We start from the raw sequence: 24,994 nt of genomic DNA, 5'->3' as shown, positions 1-24,994 counted from the left end.
GATTGGGGGGCCCCTCATGTACCAAGCAAATGAGCAGTTCGAGGAACAGTCGCCCAGTGGGTGAGGTCCTTCTCTGGAAGAACTCACACCAGGACCACAGTGGTTATTTCAAAATCACCACAAAACCCCCTGTTGAGTACCCCCCGACCTTGAAATCTTATCTACCCCCTGCTTGTTAATCTAGATATGCAACCTCTTACTCGTTTGCTACATGGCGATAATATAAATGTGGATATGTATAAAGCAAAGATTATTTTTAATTTTAAAAAACTTACTTTTTACACCTGTGCTAGACTCTTCAATCAACTCGTCCATGAAAGGGAAGATGTTCATAAAAGCGTATTCTGTTGTAAGTGGAGACTATTCTAGCCAAGAATATTTTGACATTATATAAAACATATGCACCTGTACAGTACAGGGTGCCTTTTGGCATCTTGGCCCTGAGCAAACCCACCAGGACTCGAACCTGTGACTATGAGATCAAATACAAATTCCTGAAGTGGGTGATTTAACCCCCTGAGCCATCAGTCCTAGCAATTAATACATGGTCTGGTGATTTACGACTCATCTCCTTCGGTCCAGCACTGCACCAAGAGAAGTGGTAAGAAACCCGGGCACGGTGCCAGCTCCTGCGCTTTAACTTATTCAACAACCAGGTGCCCCTCCAAATCCTTTGTTAATATCCTCGATTTCCATTTCTTTCTCTACCAGGATTCCTACACCAATCTTTGTGTATAATCTTGGATCGACTTCGGAAGCTACCGCAGCAGTGCAGCCATCGACTTCAACATGTTGAAACGTGTCGATGAGGATTCTTCTGGAGAAGTTTGACCGGATACATGGCCACCTTCACCATCTTCATTGGCTTCCAGTGCACTGAAGAATCCTCTTCAAACCCACTTGACTGAGGCAGCAATATTCTATGGGTGTGACTCCCCATTCCACAACCACATAATCTAACAGTTAAATTCTTCACGGATAAGCCTCGCCTCTCAGCCACTTTTGTGGTGCCCAACTTTAGACCACTTTAAGTGGGGCGAGCGAGCTTTCTGAGTCCTAGGAGCAGAGGTGGGAAGTGAACCCCTCGGCCTCCATGCAGAATCAACCAACTGAAATGTTAGGAAAACTTAAAAACTTGCCTCCTCCTACAGAAGTACCTTTCTTCGCAGTGGACGGGAACATCTGGGCTTCTTTTTCTTTAGCGCCAGGAGATGAGTGAATGATGCACCTCAATACTGGCAAAATAGCAATGAGATAAACAATTATGCTAATAGTCATTTTAGCTATTATTACTGTTATTGATAATATTAATAATAATATAATAATAATAATATGAAATTTATAATGCGCTCAGCTTACCCAGGGGCGTCCCGGCGCAAAATATACTATAATAATCAGTTGCAGCTGGTGTTGGGGCAAAGTGAAGGGGAAGGGGTGGACAAAACAAAAACAACGGACCTGAATCCTGCTGCATCGCCGCTCTTCCGGCTCCACTGCAGTCACAAGCTGCCGACTGGCCCTGTGGCCAATCCTGAAAGCAGCATCGGGATTGGCCTGAGCGCCCTCGATTTATGCTTCCATGGAGACTTGGGGCCTTTGCCTGCTGTCTCCAACCCCACATTCAGCTCGAGTTGGAGAGATCTTAAGTACGTCTGATGGGTTGGCTGGGCTGAGATGGCCGGCTAAATCGTCATGCGCACTTATAACAGTGCCCGCCACTCCCCCTCGGTGGGTGTCATCCGTTGACCCCGCCCCCAAGACTCTACGGCAGGCTAAAAATAAAACAATGATAAACATGGTTTGTTATTGTTTTATTCTTCAGGTTTTGCAGCTGCTGCTGCCAGCAGGGGTGGCGACGCTCCTCCGCCATAGCGAAGCAGCCGCCACTGAATAATAATAATATATATTAGATTGTTTATTATTATGTATATTATTGCGTATGACTCCCTGCTCATTAAACCCATGTATCGATGATTGTCTATCGCAGGTGAAGGGCGCGAGGAAGAAGGAGTGCCACGGGGACCATATCATACATTTGATGGACGACTTCAAGTTAATCGGCGAGAACGGCCTTCATATCCTTTCACCACGACAAAGAGTTGGAATGAATGATGGGAACCAGGGCTGGGGTTTAACTGAGCCAGGGGCTCTGTTTGCAGAGAGGGGAGAACAGAGGGGCATATTACCAAGCCCTCGATAAATGAGTTAGCGACTTTTTAAAGTCGCTAACGCATTTATTTTCATTTCGCACTATTCCAAATACGTCTCTAACCTGAGTTAGAGACGTATTCTTGACGTTATCTATCGCCACGCACTGGGGGCGATAGATAACGCTAATGGGATGCAGGGAGGGCGTTCCCACTTCCAACCACATGTAAAATGTGGTTGGAGGTGTTAACACCCTATCATCAAGGCACGCGTCGGGAGAAGGAGACCTGCGATAAACTTGTTTATTGAAGGTCTCCCAACGCCTGCTTTGATCAGGCGTTAGGCATTGATAACATGGGGGTGTCGATCATAAAGCTGAATCCACCCCCCATATTATCAAGGCCCACATTAGCACATGAAAACAACGTTTGTTTTCATGCGCTAATGTGCCATATCGCTGGATTTGATTTCGCCTACGTGATGCGCGTTGATAATTATGCCCTATCATGGCGAAAAAATCCGGCGACAGCCGGCGATATGAAAATGTGCGATGTGCGTTTTTGAACGCACATCTAAATAATATGCCCCAGAGATTCGTAGTGCCCCGGGACGAGCTCAAGTGTCACAGAGGGGGGGGGGGGGGGGGATAAAACAGGGCAGAACCCAATCTCCCTATTAAATGGGCCAGCCAGTGAATGATGTCACAATAGTCTCAAAACTTCAGCTGACATCATCAAACAAAGAACATTCTAGAATGCCTATGGCTTGCGATTGATAGCGATGCTGCACTGTGCAAACAGAACTGTTTTTCTCTGTACATTGGGTGGCCCGTTTAAGGCCTGATGCTAAGTTTATTATGACAGCCTGGTGCTGCGGCACAACTGACACACTGCTCCACCAGCCGCGACATGATGGGGACCCATGATGCTCTATTTGCCTTCATTTTCATTGAAGTAAAACAGAACAAAATGCTAGAAACCAGAGCTTGCATTTGCTCTGGTGGCGCCCGACGTGACGGTCTTTATTGGCGCCCCCCCCCCCATGACCTACTTCTCCGCAGATTCCCTCCAACTGTGCCCATCATCTCTCCATAGCCCCTCTCTCACATGCATTTAGTTTGTTTTATAGTGCTACTCATAGCAGTTTGGGGTGTCACAGCACGTTACATCACACACACACATTATACAGAGACAATGAATCATACGTGTGTAAATCAGTCTGCCCACCATTTCCCAGGTGTCATTGCAACCGGGCCCCTAGCACCACAGGAATGTCAGATGTGAGTTAAATGCTGCTGTTCCTCAGTTATGATTTCCATAACAGAGCCACATGTGTGCCTGGTCTTTGAGCTGCTGGGGCCGCCTCTGCTGCACCTGATGCAGAACCATGGACCGCGAGGACTGCCCACGCCCTGCGTCAAGAGGATCCTGCAGCAGGTGAGCATGGCATCAGCCCTGGGGCTGCACTCAGGTGGGCACCAGGACATGTGGAAACTGAGCACTGTGCAGTCTCAGCATGAGCGCGGCGGGGTGTGGGCACCTGGCATGCTGTGGGAGGGTGAGTGGGTCGGTCAGAATATCTGGTGCTTGGGCTGTTGGGATGTGTGAGGGCCCCGGAACTTGGCAGTGACTTACAATTGGAGGGAGGGTGGAGTCCTGATTAGGGCAAAGCAGAATATGCTGGACATTAGGGGGAATACCTTGCGCGGAGGAAGCAGAAGGGATTTAACCCTGAGGCATTTTTAGGTTTCGCCTGCAAATCACTTCCAAAATCCCTTATAAAGAAAAAGAAAAATCTTAAAAAGGGGATTAGAGCCCGCCCATTACTTACCTTACTTACCATTGGCTGGTTCCCATGTCACTCATGTTGCATTGATTCCTATCTGCGAGGTCTCCTCCTTGCCTCCGGCTTCCTCTGGGTTTCGAGTCTTCCCCTTGGAGTACGGACCAAGTACAGCTTCCTGTGGCCAATTTCCTTTCACCACCCACAGGCACTCCTTCGCCCCACCCCCTGTGGTGTCACCCCGTCATTCTCCTGCTCTCCCTGACGACAATCTCCTCTCTATCGCCATCCGATCTTTATAACCCTCCAGCGTAGCTCTCTTTAATCCCCCTGCAGCCTTTCTCCCGCTACACACTCTAAAAACATGGTTCTAAGTAAAGAAAAACAAAGTGCTATAGCAGGGCCATGGTTGACCATGTCATAGCGCTTTGCTGTACTTACTTTAACACCTTCGCTGCGGCGGCTATTCCGCCACAGCGGCAAGGGGGCGGGGGGCGAGCGGCGCGCACATGCTGGTGACGGAACCGCTCCATCACCAGCCGCGGTTGAGCTGTGCTCATGACGGAGCGGTTCCATCATGGCCCCGCCCGCACAATGGAACGCCCAGCGCAGGCGCGGAATCCACACAGGCGCGGCGAGCGGGCCATGACGGAACCGCTCGGTTATCAGCACAGCGCCACCGCGGCTAATGACGGAGCGGTTCCGTCGTCAGCACGGAAAGAGTTAAGCCATGCTACACACACCCTGCTCTACTGTGCAACACTTTTAAAAAAACATAAACAAAGTCAAACAACTCGTGCAGATCCACGAGCAGCGCCTCCTCTATCTTTCCTGTGTCTTACTAGAGTGCTCTGTGGTATTTTGACCCACTCCACGGTGGAGACAGGTAGTGAGGGCCTCATTTACAAACCATTGGCGTAGGGCAGCACCACAAGTCTTGTTGCTCTGCTGCCCTACGCTAATTTGAAGGGCAGGAATGCACCATATTTACGAGAGACAGCGTGTTCCTGTCCTCTCTGCCGACGCACAATTTGCTGTCTAGCGCTAACACAGGCACTCTTACATCATGGTGCAAGAGCGTGTGCGGTATTTCCAGGATTATATTTGAGCAGGACAGGGCACTTTCTTGCACAAAAATAATCCATGGAGGTGTTTTTCTTGTCATGGAAAGAGGAAAAAACGAGGATAAATGAAAACTTTTTCCCCTTGCTACGCCTGCTCTGGGGAGGTGTAAAGTTTTGGCACTGCCCCATGTTTACGTGAATTTTTAAATCTGGTGAAGCATCGTAATCCATGGGTGCTGCGTTGGAACACCCACCGCAACACCCATGGAACTCCTTCTTGACGCATAGTAAGGCGCGCAGCTCTTCGCGTTGCCTCACCTGACTCCATATCTGTGAGGCCGTGCAAAGCGAGTCTTTGCACGGCCTCATAGATATGTTTGAGAGGCTTGAGCCACCAGAGCGTCTAAAAAAGTGACTCTCCAGCAGCTCAGGCCTCTTGTAAATAAGCCCCTGAGTGCGTGGCGTTGTTGTGGGTCTCCTCATCTCTTGTCAGCTGTTATATTCTTGTAATGACAACAGACAGCTGACTCTGTGCTTTTGTTCTGCTTAAACAGAGTCAGGTTCTTGCATTTGCTATTATTTGGCTGCCACGCATCACTTGATGAGAAATAACATTCTCAAGCTATGCTGGACCAAAACTGAGCAAATGTTAAAAATCGAGGGCCTCGTTTACAATATGTTGCCGCAGGAAAGCACTGCAGGCCTTCCTACGGCGCTGCAGTTTGTCAAAAGAAAAGAGGAGGAATGTGCTGTGTCTATAAGATACATGCAAAAACCACAGTTGATGGACAGAATGCAGAACAATGTCATACATTCACCCCAGGCTCTCCACACCACTGGAGTCAAGCTATCCAGGCTGAAGAAGGCTGATGGCCAGAAACCGGTCCTTGGATGCTTGATTCCGGTCTAGGAAAGACATGGCTTGGTAGTTCGGGCTGGACTGTTCCCATGAGGCACAGGGTCAAGGCTGGTTTGCATATAGCCATTGTCGGACCTAGGGTGGTGTGGAGTGCAAAAAACGATGGATTTAGGCCCAGATCTCTGTACTGGGGTGAATGTAAGACATTGTTCTGCATTCTGTCCATCAACTGTGTTTTTTGCAAGTGTCTAAGATACAGCTCATTCCTGTCCTTTTTCCGTGCACTGGCGCACAATGGGCCGCCATGTGCCAATGCAGGCACCCTTGCACACATAGAAAAAGGAGAAATAAGGAGAAATAAAGGGATTTCTCCTCGTTGCGCCTCCTTACACCTCACCTGGGGAGACTTAGGAATCTGACACATTTCCAGGTTTACGAGACCTTGTAAATCAGGTTCTATGGACGTTGTGTGGGAACACCCACACCAACACCCATGGAACGCCCCTTTCATGCAGAGTAGAGCATGAAAGGGGGGCATATGTATACGGTCATAAAAAGCCACGCAGGGTGGCTGTACTTGCTTTGTAAACATGGTCAGGCGCACTGTACGGCGGTGTGCCCAAAAAAGTGATGCACCGGTGTGAGAAAGTGCCTTCTTTCTTGCCTTGGTATGCCCCCACTTTTTCTGACTGCTGATGTGCTTTGACTGAGTATGCTCTGGGCTCCTGCCAACCAGGTACCCAGAGCCTGTGTTCCTTCCCTAATACTGTGTTGCAACTAAACCCCAATTGGCATCTCTGGCCACCTGTCAGCCCCTAGTAAATGGTACCCTAGGTACCCAGGGCATGGTGACCAGAGAAGACCCTCGAGGGCTGCAGCACTTACTGTGCCACCCTCAGGGGCCCTGTACCCTGACACCCACACACTGCCTCTGCAGGCTGAGTGTCTAGGTACAGAACCAAACAAAGAGTCGACATGGCACACATCCCTGTGTGCCATGCCCACAGAACCCACTGCCTTGGCATACTTCAGTCACCCCTCTAGCTGGGTGCCCTATGCCAGAGGTGAGGGCACAGGTGCATGAGCCCTGTGCCCCTACAGTACCCAGGGCCATTCCTGGGCACTGTAAGTGCAGTGATGCCATTAAGAGTATATGGAGCTGGGAGGTTGTCATTACGAACTCCACAGCACCATAATGGCTACACTGAAGGCTGACAAGTTTGGTACCAAACTTCTCAGCACATTAAACCCGCACTGATGCCAGTGTGGAATTTAATAAGAAATGCACCACAGGGGGCATCTTAGAGATGCTCCCTGAAAACCTAACCTACAATCCACGTCTGGGCTGAGTGGCTGCAGAGGCTGCCACACAGCAGACATGTTGCTGGACCCCTGGGTGGAGAGCCCCCCGCTCTCCTGGGCCCACAACAATGCACATCCTGGGCAAGGTCTCCTCCCCCAGGATGGGCAGGGGGAAGCTTCAAAGGCATGCCGGCGCTGTGAGCTTCCCCAGACCATTTGCTGTACCCAGCAACCAGCCCCCACCAATCCTGACCCCCACTCTGGTGGGAAGACTGGCGGGAAAAACTACGTCAGGAAGGGGGGTGTGCCAGCCTGTTCCAACCCCACCCCTCAGGGGGGGGAGACGAGGTGAAGCACGACCCCGGGCTCCGGACATCTTGAAGATGGGGAGCCCTGCCCAATCACAGCTAGGCTCCTGCCCCCCTCCCACAGGAGAGGAGCGGGCTAGGGGGTGTACCCACCCCAGGACAGGAACCTATTGGTCCCTGTCCTTGCCCTACCTGTAACGCCCCTAAATTCAGTATTTAGGAGATCCCTGAACCTTCCTTCCTCAGATCACTATAAGAAAAGAAGAAATAAGATCAAGAAGAAGAAGACCTGCTGTGCAGCTGCTAACAACAGTACGACAACAGCTGACTTGACACAAGTCCTACGGGCCTATCGACCCGGGAACCTGCTCCTGCCTAATGCCGGCGACTCCTGCGGACAGCTACCTTGAGACATCGAGAGGACCTGCCTGCCTTGACCCTCCTAAAGAATGGGACTCCCATCAGCAGAGGCTCTGCAGCAACAACCCCCCTGGTGACAGCCAGGAAGCTCCGGACCAGCCCACTCTGCACCCGCCAAGCCCGAGCCGTGCCCAACCGAACCAAGACCCCGAGGACGTGCCCCCGGTGACTGGGACCTCAAGTCTAGTGCCCAAACCCAAAGACCCTTCTCGATGAACCAGACGACGCCTGCAGACTCAGAACGAGGGGCCACCCCAACCACGACCAGCTGAGGGTAAGCTTTCGAGCACCCAAAGACACCCCTGCACCCGGTGCCCTACAGCCCCCTGTGCCTCCCCTAGGGGTACCTACCTGTGCTCCAAGATCCCAGCTTACCTCTTGAAGTGCTGGTCGCCCCAGGAGAGTCTCCGTCCCCGAGCCTGCAGCCTTTGTTCACTTTTGACCTTTCCCATTGGATAACATTGAGCGTCCGACGGCTCAAAAGCACCCTGCACCCAGCCGCCCGAGTGCCGCTGGCTGTGCCACCTTTGCCCCATCCTACTTCCCCCTTTGCCACGAGAAAGTGACCAGGAGCCCAACTCCCACAGCTGCGTGGCCTGCTAGCCAGCAGCCACCAACCGGAAGCCCTCTTTCCCTCATTGAATAAAATTGGGCCTAACTACCTCTGCCCCTGGCCGCCCCTGTGCCGCTGAGGGTGACCCAACTGTACTTGCCTGACACTGGGGGACCCCTGAGTCTATGCCCAGAACCCTGACTTCACCAGCCAAGTACTTACCAGGAAACCGGTAACTCACTTACCTGGATAACATTGACTGGTTTGACTCGAAAAATCTTCTAAGTGTGAAGTTTTGGAAACTAAAAATATCCATATAAAATCACCCGAATTCCATATTCCGAAGTACTCACCTGTGATCAGGGGAGGAGTGAAGTAGTGCGGCTCACTGGTTAGAGGCGGCAGACCCGAGAGCAGAGGACGGCCCGGGACCAGGGTTCGATTCCCGGCGCGGCAGGTTTCTGGACCAGGGTCAGCGGACTCGATAATTCTCTCGCCTCGGTGCCAACTCTGATCAGCGATCACACTCGGCAACTCTGGGCATTAGCTTGCCTCATCTTCACTAACGGCCCCACCAGACCGCCGGGGATGCCTGGTCTCACCCTGGAGATACCCATTAAGGGTCCATCTCTCAGGGAAGCCAGGAAGGGTTTCGCAGCGGTCGAAGCGCCTTGGGACCCTACGGGTAAGTAGTGCGCTATATAAATGCCTATACATTTACATTTACATACATACACACAGCCAGTACTGTACCTTGTAGCCCAGTACTGAACCGCAAAAGTAATCCTTACCGGGTTTACTGCTAATCTGTATTTTCTCCATAGGAATCCCTTGTCTGCTTTTCTATGAAATTTCTTCTGTCTACTTTTGAAAACTTGAAATATTCTTTAAAAATCATACAAAATACTGAAACGCAATTACTTACTTGTTACTTTACCTGCAACCTGAATTTTCTCCCATTGAATAACATTGCCAGATTTCCATTCAAAAGTTTTAAGTGTGAACTTTTAAAACAGCTTTATATTCCTGAAAATTCACTACAGTAACTAAATCGGTTTTACCAAATTGGTTTCAGCTTAGACCCCAGGACTGAATCTAGGATCTAGTCCTGGAACTTCCAAAGTAATCTACAAAGTAATCAACTGTACTTATATGATAAAAACCCATTGAATTCAATGCTATAGTTTGTTTAGAATTGTGTTGCCTACTGCAACCCTTGTATCTACTGTGTTCACAAAGTTTATTTCATCTTTGCAAAGTAATTACATGAGAGTACTCATCTCGAGAAAAGTATATTTTTATGCCTGTTGGTTCTAAAAATAAAACAATTATATCTTTTGATATAAAAACAATTGGCCTGGAGTTCATTCCTTGAGTGTGTGAAATCCTTTGCTGACTGAGTGTGTACAACAAATGCTTTGCACTGTCCTCTGGTACTGCCTTACTGCTCGACCAAGCTACCACTTTGGAGAGTAAGGTCAGTCCTGACTTTAACCTCTGTTATTCCTCTGGGGTTTGTTGATTCTGTACACACTGTACCTTATTCTGGTCCAGTGTATATAGAGCCACTTTCTCACAACTGGCTTATAAATCAGCCCCATAATCTTTATTTTTGGCAGGATCTTGTTACAGGCAGTCATATTCTGCCACCTCATGCTGATTGCGCCAGTTGTCTCTTATGTAAGATTGCCACCTTCAATCTTCCTGACCAGAAAGCTTTGATCGTTGTCTCTCTTTTATCCTTCGCATGAGACAGGGATTCTTGTCTGCCACATCTTTCCTGGTGAGTGTTGCTATTTCAGGGTATGGCTGCTTGACGAAGAGACAAAAAATGTTTGACTAAGTCTTCGAAGACAAGAAAGTCTTATAACTGCTTCTGACCTCTCATCTTTTGAGACACTTTGCATAGTGCACCAGGCCTTCCACTGGACTGGAGCCGTATTAATCATGCTCCAGCCCCAGCGCCATCTTCTTACCAGATCACTTTGGACTCGTGCCAGCCGCTCCTCTAAGAACCCTGCTTTAGTTGCTTCGGTTCGGTGGTGCCCATTCTTCTCGGTGTTGGTCGCCTGCCTTCGAATCATTTTGTGCAACACCTGCCATAGATCTGCAATCAGTGGGGGCCAAATTTATCAATCAGTTGCATCACCCTAATGCCACACAACGTGGCGCGAGAGTGACACAACTCAATAGTTAGATTTTTCAAGATTTATCAAGCCACACCAGCTCCCTTGTGTGACCCTGCATTTCTTGATAAATCTGGAATAATGCAACGCAGCGCAAGTCGCTGCTTTGCGTTACTCTTCCCCAGGGAGGCGTCACATGGGTGGGGCAGGGGGGTTCCCACACAACATCCATGGATTTTGAAGCATTGCCAGATTTTCCATTAGTGGTAGACCTGGGAATACGTTAATATGGGCCCGATGTAGGTAATCTCAATTTACTGATTCTTAAATACCAAATTTTACTGATTCGGGATTTAGGAATTGGTAAATATGATGTAGGTAAAAAATCAGTAAAATGTACCGATTCCTATGAATGAATGGGAAGCCATTCACTATTACCGATCGGTATTACTGAATCGTTAATAGTGGGAGCATATTCAAGGGTGGCAGGGTGTCACATTGACACCCTGTTGCACCCCTGAATCGTTCATGTGTGCACATGTTGCGCACATACATGCCCTAAGGGCATGTATGTCTACCACATGGCACTTTGAAAAAAGCGAATAATTGCTTTTTTAAAGGTATTCCGTATTTACCACCAACTTGTAGTTGGTGGTAAATAACAAATCCTTAAAGCAAAAATTACTTAAGTGCTATCTAGATAGATTTTAAGGATTCAGTAATTTACCGATTCCTTAAAATAAGGAATCGGTAAATTACTGACAGGTACATGTATCAAACTCGGCATTTGCGATTCCTTAATTGCGATTTTTAAGGAATCGCAATTAAGGAATTGCAAATGCCTATGCATCAAGAAATCGCTAAATAAATTGCGATTTCTTAGAATTCCTTAATTGCGATTAGCATTTTGTGAATCGCAATTAAGGAATCCCTTCCCATTCATTCCTATGTGCCTAGAGGCCCATAGGAATGAATGGGAAGACAATCTCAATTTGCGATTCGCAATTAGCTAATCGCAAATTGAGATTGCGATTTCAAGGGTGCAGGGGTGTCCAAAGGACACCCTGTTGCACCCCTGAAATCAAACAATGCACATATGTTGTGTACACACATGCCCTAAGGGCATGTGTGTGCACAACATGAAAGTTAAAAAAATGCACAAAATTGCATTTTTCTAACATTTCGCAAAATTACCATGAGGTCCAACCTCATGGTAATTTTTTCTCTCTAATTGCGAATTCGCAATATTTTTTAGTTTCATGCATTGCTTTTGAGGAATCGCAAATTTGCGATTCCTTAAAAGCAATCGCACTTGAAAAAATCGCTAAAATAGCGATTTATTCACTTTTAAGTTGATGCATCCCAAATAGTGATTTGGGAATCGCAAACGGCCGAATTTTGCGATTCGCACCGTTTGCGATTCCCAAATCGCTTGATGCATGTGCCTGTGAATCCTTATTTACAGCCTCCTACATTAGGAAGGGCTAAATACAGGTCGGTAACGGGAAATTCACCGATTCTAGTAACTGATCTTTTAAATAATGATACCCTTTGCTTTATTGTCCTAGCGCCATGAAGCCCTGGGGTAACCTTGTGGTTTACAGTCCCCCCTGCATTTCACTGCACCCGCTAGTGCTTGGGTGCTTCACGCATGCTGCCTTTTGAGGCTGAATGATGCCTGCTCAGAGGCAGGAGTTCATGGGTTTGTATCTTCAGCTGTGATGGAAGGGGATTAGGGACCCACTCTTTGATCACCTGCTCTGTCATAGCAGGTAAACCTCCCATTCGTAAAGTCTGCCTCCATGCCCAGCATGCCTTTCTGGATACTCAAGCATGTCCGCTTCACAGATGAGCCAATTGAGATTAAGTTACAGCTTCCATCATAACATTGCTTGCATTATAAATACAATTAGACCCGGAAGTATAATGGGGGCCACATTTGACACCATTGAACCTTTTTGTAGCAGTGGTTTTGTCACGTTGTGCTCCTGAAATGTTTTCTCTCAAAGCTCAGATGAGCTGTGCCACGTTTGACCTGGACCCTTTCCCAGGCTCCTTCCGGAGACCTTTGATAAGTTACTGCTTTTGAGATCCTTCTGATCAACGCTGCCCTTTCTTAAGCACCAGTTTCAATTGGATAATGATAACGTGTTCTGTACAGGGCTTTTATCAAAATACCTTACATTGAACTTTTGGTAAACAATTAGTTTAGAGGCCATTAAACCCTAGAAGCCCTGGGCCAGGACCTTGTCTCCACCTCTTGATAACCAGTATCCAGTCGTGAAGCCCACCTTCCTGAGAAGACTTTGGCTAGTGTTGTCACTTTCCTACTATCACAATAGTTTGAAACATCAAACATATTTGCAGTATCTCAGAAAATATTTTGTGTTGTGCATAGTGCAGAAAATAATCTGTGTATATTAATGTGCTCTGACACTTTCTGGTAAAGTTTGCACAATATAAAAATGCATTAAATAAAATAAATAAAACAAATAAAACATTTCTAGATCTCCTGCGACCAGTGGCACGCGCTTGATGCAGGCCCATACCATGTTAGACCACTCACTTATTTGACGAGGGCACACATTTATTACCGCAATCTCCATTTTTTTTTTCAGAATCTAAAATATTCGCAAATTATTTTTGTGTTTAACAACTCATATACAGTTGGCCTACATACATAAAAAAGATACCAACAAACTTCCTTCAAATCAATAACCCACTAAACATTACGCATAAATCATGATTTATACATGTCAAAGAACATCAACCACTTGTCCACACCTATGTCCAAACCCATAAAAATACTTGTATCTCAGTTCGGAATCGAATAGCTCCCTAGGAGCCACACTAAGTACATTATTCTTCGCTCCATCATTTGGGCATAGGCATAACAAGATCAACTTTGAGTCAATGGCTGGTCGCAAGGATATACACTTCACACTCTTTGCATATAATCATGTTCCTTGTATGTCAATGATGTCTTAACAGCACGCTCTCTGAAATAGAACCTTGTTGACGCGTTTCGAACCCTGCTTTATTAAGGGGTTCTCCTCAGGACACAGAGCAACTAGATACGTATTTCTACCACCGACCCAGTCATGCGGTTATTCCTCTCTTCTTTCTGTATGTATATCCTGTTGTTTTTAAATTTGGAAACTCCAGTCGACTTGCCAGTGCTATGCTACATCCTTCAGGGAAAGCCGATATACAGGAGATTTCTCTCCCCACTTTGAAAATCTTCATTTAGGCTGTCAACCCTTCTTTAAAACACTTTCCAGTAGGTAAAATCAACCTCAATAGATGGGAAACTGATTGAATAACGCTCCAAAAAGAGCTCTGGATAAAGTCTTACAAAGAAACTCTGTCTATCAAAGATGAATTTACTGATCGGAAAGGCCTTTTTCCAACAATGAGCAGTCTCCATATTGATCTTTCTATACCACATTTTTCCAAACATTCTTAAAGTGTGTGCATCCTCATCCTTTAACGTGACAAACAACCATCCCCATGTGCAGCGTTCACTTCAATCACAGATGCATTCCTCGCGAACCCATAATCCCCAGTGATACATATCAATGTTTCATCTCAAATCTTTTTTGTCCTAAAGTGCCCAATGTTTATCTTTGTCCCATGCCTCAGACTGAGCAAATATGTATTTCTTCTATAGAAACATGTGTGCAAATTGCCAGCAAAATGCTCAAATCTTAAAATGTTAATTCAACAATTAATACATGATAAATCTAATGGGTATCAAAGCTATTGGCCTTAATCTCACTTTAACAGAATCTGGAATTATCCCCCAGTGGCAACTGCTGTATAATGAAGTGAAGCTACAAATGCATAATCCTTGCCTCCAGTCCTGACATAGAATTTGCGTTGAATGATAAAATTAACTTGAAAATCAAAGGTTGACAGTGACATTGCGTCTGTGAAACCTGTATTTTGGGAACTCGCTCACAGCCTTGCTCTGTTGACCCAGGTGCTCCAAGGCCTGAACTTTCTGCACAAGAAGTGTCGGATCATCCACACGGACATCAAGCCGGAGAACATCCTGGTGTGTGTGAAGGAGGAGAATCTCCACCAGCTCATGGTCGATGCGCACATCTGGAGCCAGAGCAGACATCAGGAGCCGGGTGCACAAGGTGGGAAATGCTATAGTACAGGCGCGTCATATAGCGTTACGCTGCACTAAAGTCACTTCAAACTGCAGGATGGAGAATCCATCTCTACCCAAAAACCTCTTGCCACGAGTGCTGGACACAAGAACAGTCAACACATTGAAAGGGCGCGAGAGAATAGCAGGTGCACCGAATAATAGAGGCAGACATGTTAGAGCATGTGTGCACCCCACACCCAAAACATGCAAAGAGAGCTGTTTAACATACCCCTGGCATTATGCAACCCTATCGATTGATCGACATAGCCTCAGGCAAGCGTAGACGATTGGAAGTGGAAATATAGCAGCCCGCCGTGGAGCGTACCCCCTCTCTGCACTCGCCTTACACGTTTGCAGACCCGAGGAAGCAAGAGTGTGGCTGAAGGAGACACTGAGAGGCATTTTATTAACAAATCATACAGCGCAGCAAACGACTTAGCTGCACTGCGCTGTGTGACAAGGAAAGGGCAGCACTGTGCCGTATTTAACATAATAAGTTGCCTTCCAATCTTTTCCCAGCTCTGGCACACAGTGTGCTGCCTAGCACCAACAAAGGCACCCTTGCAGCATGGTGTAAGTGTGCTTGTGTTGTTCAAATTCAAAGAGGCTTTATTCGAGTATTTCTGATAAAAGCACAATACATACAAACATTTTAAAACAGTATTAAATGATTGCCTCGAACAAATAAAAGCAAATACTTTACATAAAAAGCATAAATATACATATTATATATGAAACAAAAGTACGTCAAGTAGATTCAATAAAACCATCCCAATGTAAACAGTTACTCAGCTAACAATTTATGCCTTATGGACCAAGCCCACCCCATAAATTTCGCTACTGCTATGGCCAGTGGCAAGCAAGAACTAGTGCAAATGATTCTCAAGGCTACGATGCTACTGTTGGTACCTAAGTTTTTACATGCAGGTTTTAACCAGATTTGCCTAGGGATGGCATAGGCTTGACAGGCGAATAGTCTCCTTTACAGAGCCACAAGCGGGACAGGAAGTATTAGATGAACCCCGCCACCTGCCAGTTAGGGACCTGAGCGGAAGAGTACCTATCCTCAATTGACATAGAAGCTTCCTATCCCATGGCTTTGTTATCTTGTCCCAATAAAGTTCATGGTCAGGCGAGATTTTAGATTCCAGATAGCATCCTGTCATAGATCTAGAGTCAGTATTTCTCCAGTCCCGCTCAGCCACATAGTCCCAATACAACTCCTTTACAGTAGTTTTACTAGGAAAAAGTGCGCATGGCGGGTTATCCCAAAGGGTTTGGAGACTTAGCAAGCATAACAAGAATCTAAGGTCGTTTAGCCATTTGATCCTATGGAATACATCCCCTTTGATTAACGCTAAAAAGTGTGCTTGTGTTGTAAGCAGGATTGTTTTGTGCAGGAAGGAACACATTCCTGCACAAAAAACAATCCTACGAGGCATTTTCCTCTTTCTCTGTGTGTCGCAGAATGCACCACACATGGAACGAGGATAAAATGAGGAGAAATAGAGATATTTCAACTTGATGCTCCTCGAGCAGGGAGGCGCACAGTTCTGAGGCATTCTCAGGTCTACCATTCTTGCTAAATCTAGGATTTCGTCCGCATACATAGGTAGATGCGTTTGAACACCGACGTTCCACCCACAAAATGCCCTCACCACGCAGTGTAACATGAGGCACTGCCTTGTGTTAAACTAGATTGCTCAGGCCACGCAGGGTGACCTTGCCGGGCTTGGTACATCTCTTTGCAGTTTTTGTGCTGCCCTGTGTCACCTTGTGAGGCGCGAGGAGATACACCTCTAACCTATAATAAATATGCCCCTGTGGGAGTAAAGTGCAGGCAGAGAAAGGACAGACTGGATCTGACTGGCTGCAAAGATCCTGCAACAAAGACTCTGAGTACACTGAGTGGTGGTTCACTAGTAACTCACTGATGTGCCACAGCTAGACTGGCATGGGTTTACTCTTGGTTGTAATCTGATTAACAACTACTCTGGGCACCAAAATTCCAGACAGAACAAAAATGCAAGGCTGGTTCACAGATTTGGTAATGTTGCAGTTTTATGCTTGCAAATGTGATTTTGGAATTGGGAAATGTGCCAGAAGGGTTACATTCTTACAATCATAAATTCGTAATATTGTGAGTATTTTCTTACCACCAAACCATATTTATTTGTATTAACTGCAGGAGAAGCTGGATTTAACAGGGAGGAAATGGGGGAAGGGCGCTGCCATATTTCACGGGGGTGTGAGCAAAATTGGTTCTCCGCGGAGTGACATCTTTTGCCGGCGGAAACAAATGAAGCAATAATATTGAAATGTGCATTTGGGTTACAATATTCCATCTCCTCACAAACGATGCTGCCCGTCTCCTCTCTCTCTCTCTCTCATCGTCGTTCCACACCACCATAGTAACCTCCATCCCTAAAGTTCCCCCCTTGGGAGTGGTTCCATGTAGTCCAGTGTGCCTTCTCCTGTTCCTAAGGAGTCCCCTCCCTCCATGTCTTCTGTATACAATCCCCATGAGGAACTCCAGCCCTTAATACAGGGACTGTTGCGAGGGGGTCCTCCGCATGTACACGGGGAAGAGGGTCACGGTGCGAGCCCTGGCCTCGTTTGGCCTCATGGAGTCTCACTACTCCCTCAGATACCACCCATCGTACTACTTCTGGACAGTAGTGGCTGCTACTGGATGGAAGTGGTGGGGCTGGGGTGGGGGGAAGTGTGGGGGAGGAGGAAATAAAAAAACACTTACCTGGGCCGAGCGGCTGGCACCTCTGCTCCGTTCACTTCTTCCTGTCTCTGCCGGCAGCAGGAAGCACCCAGGCTCCCCATAGCCAATTACAATGCTTCAATCCAGTGTTGTGATTGGTCTGAGCGCTGTGTTTTGGCTCTAAGACGTGGCCTGGGAGGCTTTGCATGTTCCTCGCCAGGCTGTGTAAAGCAAGCCTGGTTTGGGAAGATGCAAAGTGCGCAGGACTGTTTTACCGGCCCGAAAGGGCCAGCTAAGTAATCATGAACACTTAGCGAGTGTAAACCGCTCGGCTCCCTGTCCTGGCCAGCCCCGCCCCGCCCGCCCCGCACCGCACCGCCCCACCCCGCCCCGCCCGAGTGCTACTGACTTCAATAGGAAAAATAAAATGATGATAATGATACGTTATTGTCATTTTATTTTTCCTTTTGAGCAGTGGGGCGACGCTCCTCCGGTTCTGGCTATTTCTCTCTTTTCAATGATTAAAGCCAAATCTTGGACCTTGCTCGCAGCCTTAGTTTTGGCAGGGTGCGGGAACCAGCTCAAGAGACAGTGTCCGAGGCTGCACGGGACCTCCTTCTTGCCTGCTCAGGACCTCCCTCTCAGCTGCTCAGGACCTGCTCTCGACTGCACGGGACCTCCCTCTCGGCTGCTCAGGACCTCCCTCTCGGCTGCTCAGGACCGCCCTCTCGGCTGCACGGGACCTCCCTCTCGGCTGCTCAGGACCTCCCTCTCAGCTGCTCAGGACCTCCCTCTCGGCTGCTCAGGACCTCCCTCTCGGCTGCATGGAACCTCCCTCTCGGCTGCACAGGACCTCCCCCTCGGCTGCTCAGGACCTCCCTCTCGGCTGCTCAGGGCCTCTCTCTCGGCTGCACGGGACCTCCCTCTCGCCTGGACAGGACCTCCCTCTCAGCTACTCAGGACCTCCCTCTCGTCTGCACAGGACCTCCCTCTCGGCTGCTTAGGACCTCCCTCTCAGCTGCTCAGGACCTCCCTCTCAGCTGTTAGGAAGACATCTGCCGCACTGCCCAAGTCAAAGTTCTCGTCTATCGCATAAGTTACACATATCTGTCTATGTTGTATAAATTCATTCACATGTTGGTGATCTTTTTGGTTTCCAAATGCACTATTATGTCATTGTTCTATTTATTCAATCAATCAATCAATCATAGGCATTTATATAGCACACTACTTACCCGGAGGCTCTCAAGGCGCTAGGGGGGGAGGGGGGGGGGAGTGCTGCTACTGCTCGAATAGCCAGGTCTTGAGCTTCTTCCTGAAGGAGAGGTGGTCTTGGGTCAGGCGCAGGTCGGTCGGTAGGGAGTTCCAGGTCTTGGCGGCCAGGTAGGAGAAGGACCTTCCTCCCGTTGTCATTCTTCGGATGCGGGGAGCGGCGGCGAGGGCGTGGCTGGCTGATCGGAGATGTCGTTTGGGAGCGTAGAAGTTGATGCGGTTGTTGAGGTAGCTGGGGCCTTGATCGTGTAGGGCTTTGTGTGCGTGGGTGAAGAGGCGGAAGGTGATTCTTTTGTTGACTGGGAGCCAATGCAGGTCTCTCAGATGTCCGGAAATGTGGCTGTGTCGTGGGATGTCGAGGATGAGTCTGGCTGAGGCGTTCTGGATCCGCTGGAGTCTCTTCTGGAGCTTGGCGGTGGTTCCGGCGTAGAGGGCGTTGCCATAGTCCAGTCGGCTGGTGACGAGGGCCTGGGTGATCGTCTTCCTGGTCTCGGTGGGGATCCACCGGAAGATCTTCCGTAGCATGCGCAGGATGTTGAAGCATGACGAGGAGACGGCGTTGACTTGTCTGGTCATGGTGAGGGAGGAGTCCAAGATGAAGCCCAGGTTGCGTGCGTGGTCTGTCGGTTTGGGTGCGCTGCCCAGGGCGGGGGGCCACCAGGAGTCGTCCCAGGCGGAGGGTGAGGAGCCCAGGATGAGGACCTCCGTCTTGTCTGAGTTCAGTTTCAGGCGGCTGGTCGTCATCCACTCGGCTACATCTTTCATCCCTTCGTGAAGGTTGGCTCTGGCGGCGGCGGGGTCGTTGGTCAGGGAGAGGATCAGCTGGGTGTCGTCAGCGTAGGAGATGATGTTCAGGTTGTGTTGGCGTGCGATGGCCGCGAGGGGGCTCATGTAGACGTTGAAGAGGGTGGGGCTCAGCGAGGATCCTTGAGGGACGCCGCAGATGACTTCGGTGGCCTCTGACTTGTATGGTGGTAGACGGACTCTCTGTGTTCTTCCGTTGAGGAAGGAGATGATCCAATCCAGTGCCTTCTCCTGGATTCCGACGTTGCTGAGGCGCTGCACTAGGGTGCGGTGGCAGACAGTGTCGAATGCCGCGTAGAGGTCTAGGAGGATGAGGGCCGCTGTTTCTCCGTTGTCCATCAGGGCTCGGATGTCATCGGTGGCAGCGATGAAGGCGGTCTCGGTGCTGTGGTTGGCTCGGAAGCCCGACTGTGAGGGGTCGAGGGATCCATTCGTCTCGAGGAAGGCGGCCAGCTGCTTGTTGACGGTCTTCTCGATGACTTTGGCTGGGAACGGGAGGAGCGAGATGGGGCGGTAATTCTTGAGTTCGGTGGGGTCCGCTGTAGGTTTCTTGAGTAGAGCGCTGAGTTCGGCGTGCTTCCAGCTCTCCGGGAAGGTGGCGGTGTCGAAGGAGGTGTTGATGATGTCCCGCAGGTGGGGTGCGATGACCGTGTCGGCCCTGTTGAAGACGTGGTGAGGGCAGGGGTCGGTCGGAGATCTGGAATGGATGGAGTTCATCAAGCGGATGGTGTCTTCGGTGCTGGTCGGAGTCCAGGCGCGGAGGGTGGTGGTGGGGGGCGGTGGTTCGGTTTTGGCGTGCGTCGGTTGACTGCTGAAGCTGTTGTGTATATCCGCGATCTTGTTGTGGAAGTAGGAGGCGAGGGAGTTGCAGAGGTCTTACGATGGGGTGATGTCGTTGTTTCCGGCATTGGGGTTGGAGAGCTCTTTGACGATGTTGAAGAGTTCCTTGCAGTTGTGTGCGTTGTTGTCCAGCCGGTCCTTGAATGCAGTTTTCTTAGTGGCGCGGATCAGTTGGTGGTGCTTCCGGGTGGCAAGCTTGAGGGCGGTGTTGGTTCCCTTCTCCAGGCTTTCTCGAGGGCTCGGCAGTTCTTCTTGGAGCTCTTGAGTTCGTCGGTGAACCATGGGGCCTTCTTGCTGCCGGGTCTGCTAGGCGGGGTCCTCAGTGGGGCGAGTTCGTCCGCGCAGTTGCTGATCCACTTCGTGAGGTTGTCGGCGGCCTGGCTGGGGTTCGCTGAGCTGGCGGGAGGGTGCTGGCTCAGGGAAGCGGCGAGCTGGTCAGCTGTGATCTTGTTCCAGCTTCTTCGAGCAACCGGTTGCTGGTGGTGGTGGATCGTCGTTCTTCTGAAGGTGAAGTGGATGCAGCTGTGGTCCGTCCAGTGGAGTCCAGTGGCGTGGCTGAAGGCGATGTCTTTGCTGGATGAGAAGACGGCGTCGAGTGTGTGTCCGGCGAGGTGGGTGGGGGTGGACACCAGCTGCTTGAGTCCGAGGTTGGCGAGGTTGTCGAGCAGGGTGGTGGTGTTGCGGCCGTTGTTGTTCTCCAGGTGGAAGTTGAGGTCCCCCAGGAGGATTTATTCATATGTAGATTGTGTATGAATCAAAACAAGTAAAAATAATCTAAATAAACTATTCAAAATAGGATATATAATAATCTTTCTTTTGCATATTGGGATCTTATAGAGTGTCCATCTCACACATGGCTATATTTGAGACACAATTAGTTATTCTTTTTGTTGAATTGTCGTTTAGTACCTGTTCTAGCTATAACTTCCTTCCACCTCCCTCTCAGCTGCACAGGACCTCCCTCTCGGCTGCTCAGGACCTCCTCTCGACTGCACAGAACCTCCCTCTTGGCTCCAAGGGACCTCCCTCTCGGCTGTTCAGGACCTGCTCTCGACTGCACGGGACCTCTCTCTCTGCTGCTTGGGACCTCCCTCTCGGCTGCTCAGGACCTCCCTCTCGGCTGCTCAGGACCTCCTCTCGACTGCACGGGACCTCCCTCTCGGCTGCACGGGACCTCTCTCTCTGCTGCTTGGGACCTCCCTCTCGGCTGCTCAGGACCTCCCTCTCGCCTGCACGGACCTCCCTCTCGGCTGCTCAGGACCTCCCTCTCGGCTTCTCAGGACCTCCTCTCGACTGCACGGGACCTCCCTCTCGGCTGCTCAGGACCTCCCTCTCGGCTGCTCAGGACCTCCTCTCGACTGCACGGGACCTCCCTCTCGGCTGCACGGGACCTCTCTCTCGGCTGCTCAGGACCTCCCTCTCGGCTGCTCAGGACCTCCCTCTCAGTGACCTCAGTAGTTCTCCAATAATATTCTCCCAGTAACCTTCTAACTTTGACCTTTCCCAGAACATGTGTAAAAACTCGGCCCCCACTTCCCCGGACCCCCGGGCCCTTGGCTCCCTCCACTGCAGAGCACCTGTCGATCCTTCCAGGGGTGAGGCCTACTCTGGGCACTACATATAGACAGTGACTATAAAGAGGGTGTTCCTAGATACCTAAGTTATTCACTCTAATGTGGTCCCTCAGTCCCCCTCGGAAATGGGAGCCCCAAGTCCCCCTCCCAGAGGGCTCTTAGGGTGCCTGAGGGGGTAACCCCGTATCCTTTTATACAGACAGGTAACAGCTTTAAATGTCCCGGTATCAGAGACCGTCCTGTTTATGGGAAGAGGTGCAGATGTCCGGACAGATGTTCGGTTCAATTTGCAATAGAAAGCGTTTGCGCCAGTTTACGTTCATACCCAGTCTGGCCACGTGGAGGCAGTGTTGCACCAGGCAATGTAGATTATTTTAAAAATATACATTCCTCGTGACAATTGATGTCCGCACCAGCCTTAATCACAGGAGCACCAACCATGAGGTCGTGTCTCTGTGATACTAATAGTCAGATAACACATCATGACAACATGTATGAATCATACTCATGTTCATCAGTCATTGACTGGCCATTGTCCTTGAGTTCTATAAATTGTCTGTTATGGTGCAGGCTTCAGATCAATGACATTTCGGGATCTCTCAGTGTCCTGGCAAGGCAAACACATTGTAAGGGGTGGACAGATGGATGGATGGATGGATGGATGGATGGATGGATGGATGGATGGATGGATGGATGGATGGATGGATGGATGAAGGGATGGATAGATGGATGGATGGGTAGATGGATGGATGAAGGGATGGATGGATGGATGGATGGATGGATGGATGGATGGATGGATGGATGGATGGATGGAGGGAGGGAGGGAAGGATGGATGGATGGATGGATGGATGGCTAGATGGAGGGAGGGAGGGATGGATGGAGGGAGGGAAGGATGGATGGATGGATGGATGGAGGGAGGGATGGAGGGAGGGAGGATGGATGGAGGGAGGGATGGATGGATGGATGGATGCTTGGCTAGATGGAGGAAGGGAGGGAGGGATGGATGGAGGGAGGGATGGATGGATGGAAGGATGGATGGATGAATGGCTAGAGGGATGGATGGATGGATGGATGGATGGATGGATGGATGGATGGATGGATGGATGGATGGATGGATGGCTAGAGGGAGGGAGGGAGTGATGGATGGATGGAGGGAGGGAAGGATGGATGGATGGATGAATGGCTAGATGGAGGGAGGGAGGGATGGATGGATGAATGTATTAGTTGGAGAGATTAATGACAGTTGGCATGATGATCATGGATATCTGATGAATGGATGGATCAGCAGGTAGGTGAGATGGATGGATAGATGGATGGATGGATGGATGGATGGATGGATGGATGGATGGATGAATAGATGGCATGTTTTTCTCTTGTGCCTTTCCCATGCTCATCTTTATTCCTAACGCCTATGGCAAAGGTATGTGCCTGTGTATAAAATATGTACATTTAAGTTTAGAACAAAAGTTATACTCGTTTGCTTACAGTTTTGTAATATGTAAACTTTCAAAACCAATTAAAAAGAAGACAACACCCAGCAAAATCATTGATATTTTGGATTCATATAAAAAAGAAATCCACTAGCTATAAACTTTTATTCTTCTGCGTTCGCCAGGTTAGGAAAACTTGGGGGATTTAGTGTTAGACGCACAGGTTGTCTACACTTTTGTAAAAGAGGATTCAATGCAGTCCCGGTGGTTGGGCTTGTGTGGTGCTGGACGTGCTTTGGTTCTGAGCTGGTGTCATTTATTGCCATTTTGGGTCCCTTTTTGGCCAGAGTAACAGTAGAAGGGCAGTTTGTGAATATCAATGTGCTTTTACTCTTACCGGTGGGCACACATCACTCTCTAAAACCCTTCCTAACCCCCCCTTAAACCCCCACAAACCCCCCCACCCACTGTTGGAGGTATTCCGCATTTTCCAGCTGCTTCCGCCTGTCCATCCCTCATTCACTACTAAAACATATACTTACGTGTGCAGCGTCTCTGCACAGAAAAAGATAGGACAAGAGTAGGCGGTAGTTCCTTATGTAGGTTTGTGAATTATATTTCGTAGAAATGTGTAGTACATTGTATTACTGCAAAACGTACTGCAAAATGCAGGTAGGGACTAGGCCGCCATATCCTAACTGATCCATTGATCCTCAACCTAAATCAGGATCTGGTTATTGCAAAATTGCTAATCCCGACTCTCATGCCCCAAATTCCATCTATTGTTCACGCATGTTATAATAATGATATTAATAATAAGCAAGCTTGTAAAGCGCCTGGTTACACCTCCTGGTGTAACTGACGATGCCCAGTTCTTCAGGTTTCCAAACCGCTAGGGTCTCTGTCGAGGAGTGAAGTTGTGCAAAATTCCAAACAAATTTTTGATTGGCTGCAACTCAGGCCTTTTTTTTCCAGCCACCAGAATTTTCAAAAAATTATTTAGACAGCTAAGAATGCTTGTTGTGAGTTGGTGAAGAACATGTATAAAGGTGCATATAACGGGCCAGGTGTACCGTCGTAGAACTCGTCTTGTGTTTTTGCATCTCGTGCTTTATTTTGTGAACCTTCCCATGTATTATTAGGTCAGTTCACAAAAAAACGATTCCTAGTGGGTCACAATTCGACCTACCTCATGAAGATTAATGAGGTAGTTCGCAAATTGCGACCCACTAGGTATCACCCATCACGGTGATGGTGGCCTGCCGAGCTCAGCAGACCACTATCTCTGTGATTGCCTTTAAATAAAGTAACCTTTTGTTTAAGAAACCGTGATTCTTTAAAAAAAAAAGTTAAATTATCATTTGCTAAGATGAGGCAGTGGTCCATGGGGCAACAGGCCTAACCTTAAGAAATATTTTTTCAACATTCACAGAGGAGAAGGGGTCCATTGTGGTCCCACTCTCATTTTTAAATGGCTTACCTTGTCCTTTAAGGAAGTGGTAAAATATTAAATGTCTGCCACCGGAATGTGGTCCCTAAACAATAATACATACCACTGTGATTCTGTATTTGGAAGAGGCGCCCTAAACTCACCCTACCGAATACAGAATCGGTAGTGTGTCGTAAACCCAAATTGCAA

The 24,994-nt window shown here is 48.7% G+C and overlaps 1 protein-coding gene across 2 annotated transcripts in view; it reads left to right on the top strand.

Moving 5' to 3' along the window:
• The window catches only part of LOC147693147 (SRSF protein kinase 3-like), a 164,743-nt gene that overhangs the window by 108,961 nt on the left and 30,788 nt on the right, over positions 1 to 24,994 (top strand). For both annotated transcript variants that reach the window (XM_086936892.1, XM_086936893.1), the window contains exons 5-7: positions 1,988 to 2,077; positions 3,480 to 3,584; positions 14,545 to 14,707. In XM_086936892.1, coding sequence (XP_086793018.1) covers positions 1,988 to 2,077; positions 3,480 to 3,584; positions 14,545 to 14,707 — 358 coding nt within the window. The remainder of the gene's footprint in view (positions 1 to 1,987; positions 2,078 to 3,479; positions 3,585 to 14,544; positions 14,708 to 24,994) is intronic.

The sequence above is a fragment of the Lissotriton vulgaris genome, chromosome 9, assembly GCF_964263255.1.
Source record: "Lissotriton vulgaris chromosome 9, aLisVul1.2, whole genome shotgun sequence".
Classification (NCBI taxonomy): Eukaryota; Metazoa; Chordata; class Amphibia; order Caudata; family Salamandridae; genus Lissotriton; species Lissotriton vulgaris.
The sequence above is the reverse complement of the archived record's forward strand: the minus strand, read 5'-3'. Positions and strand labels throughout refer to the sequence as shown.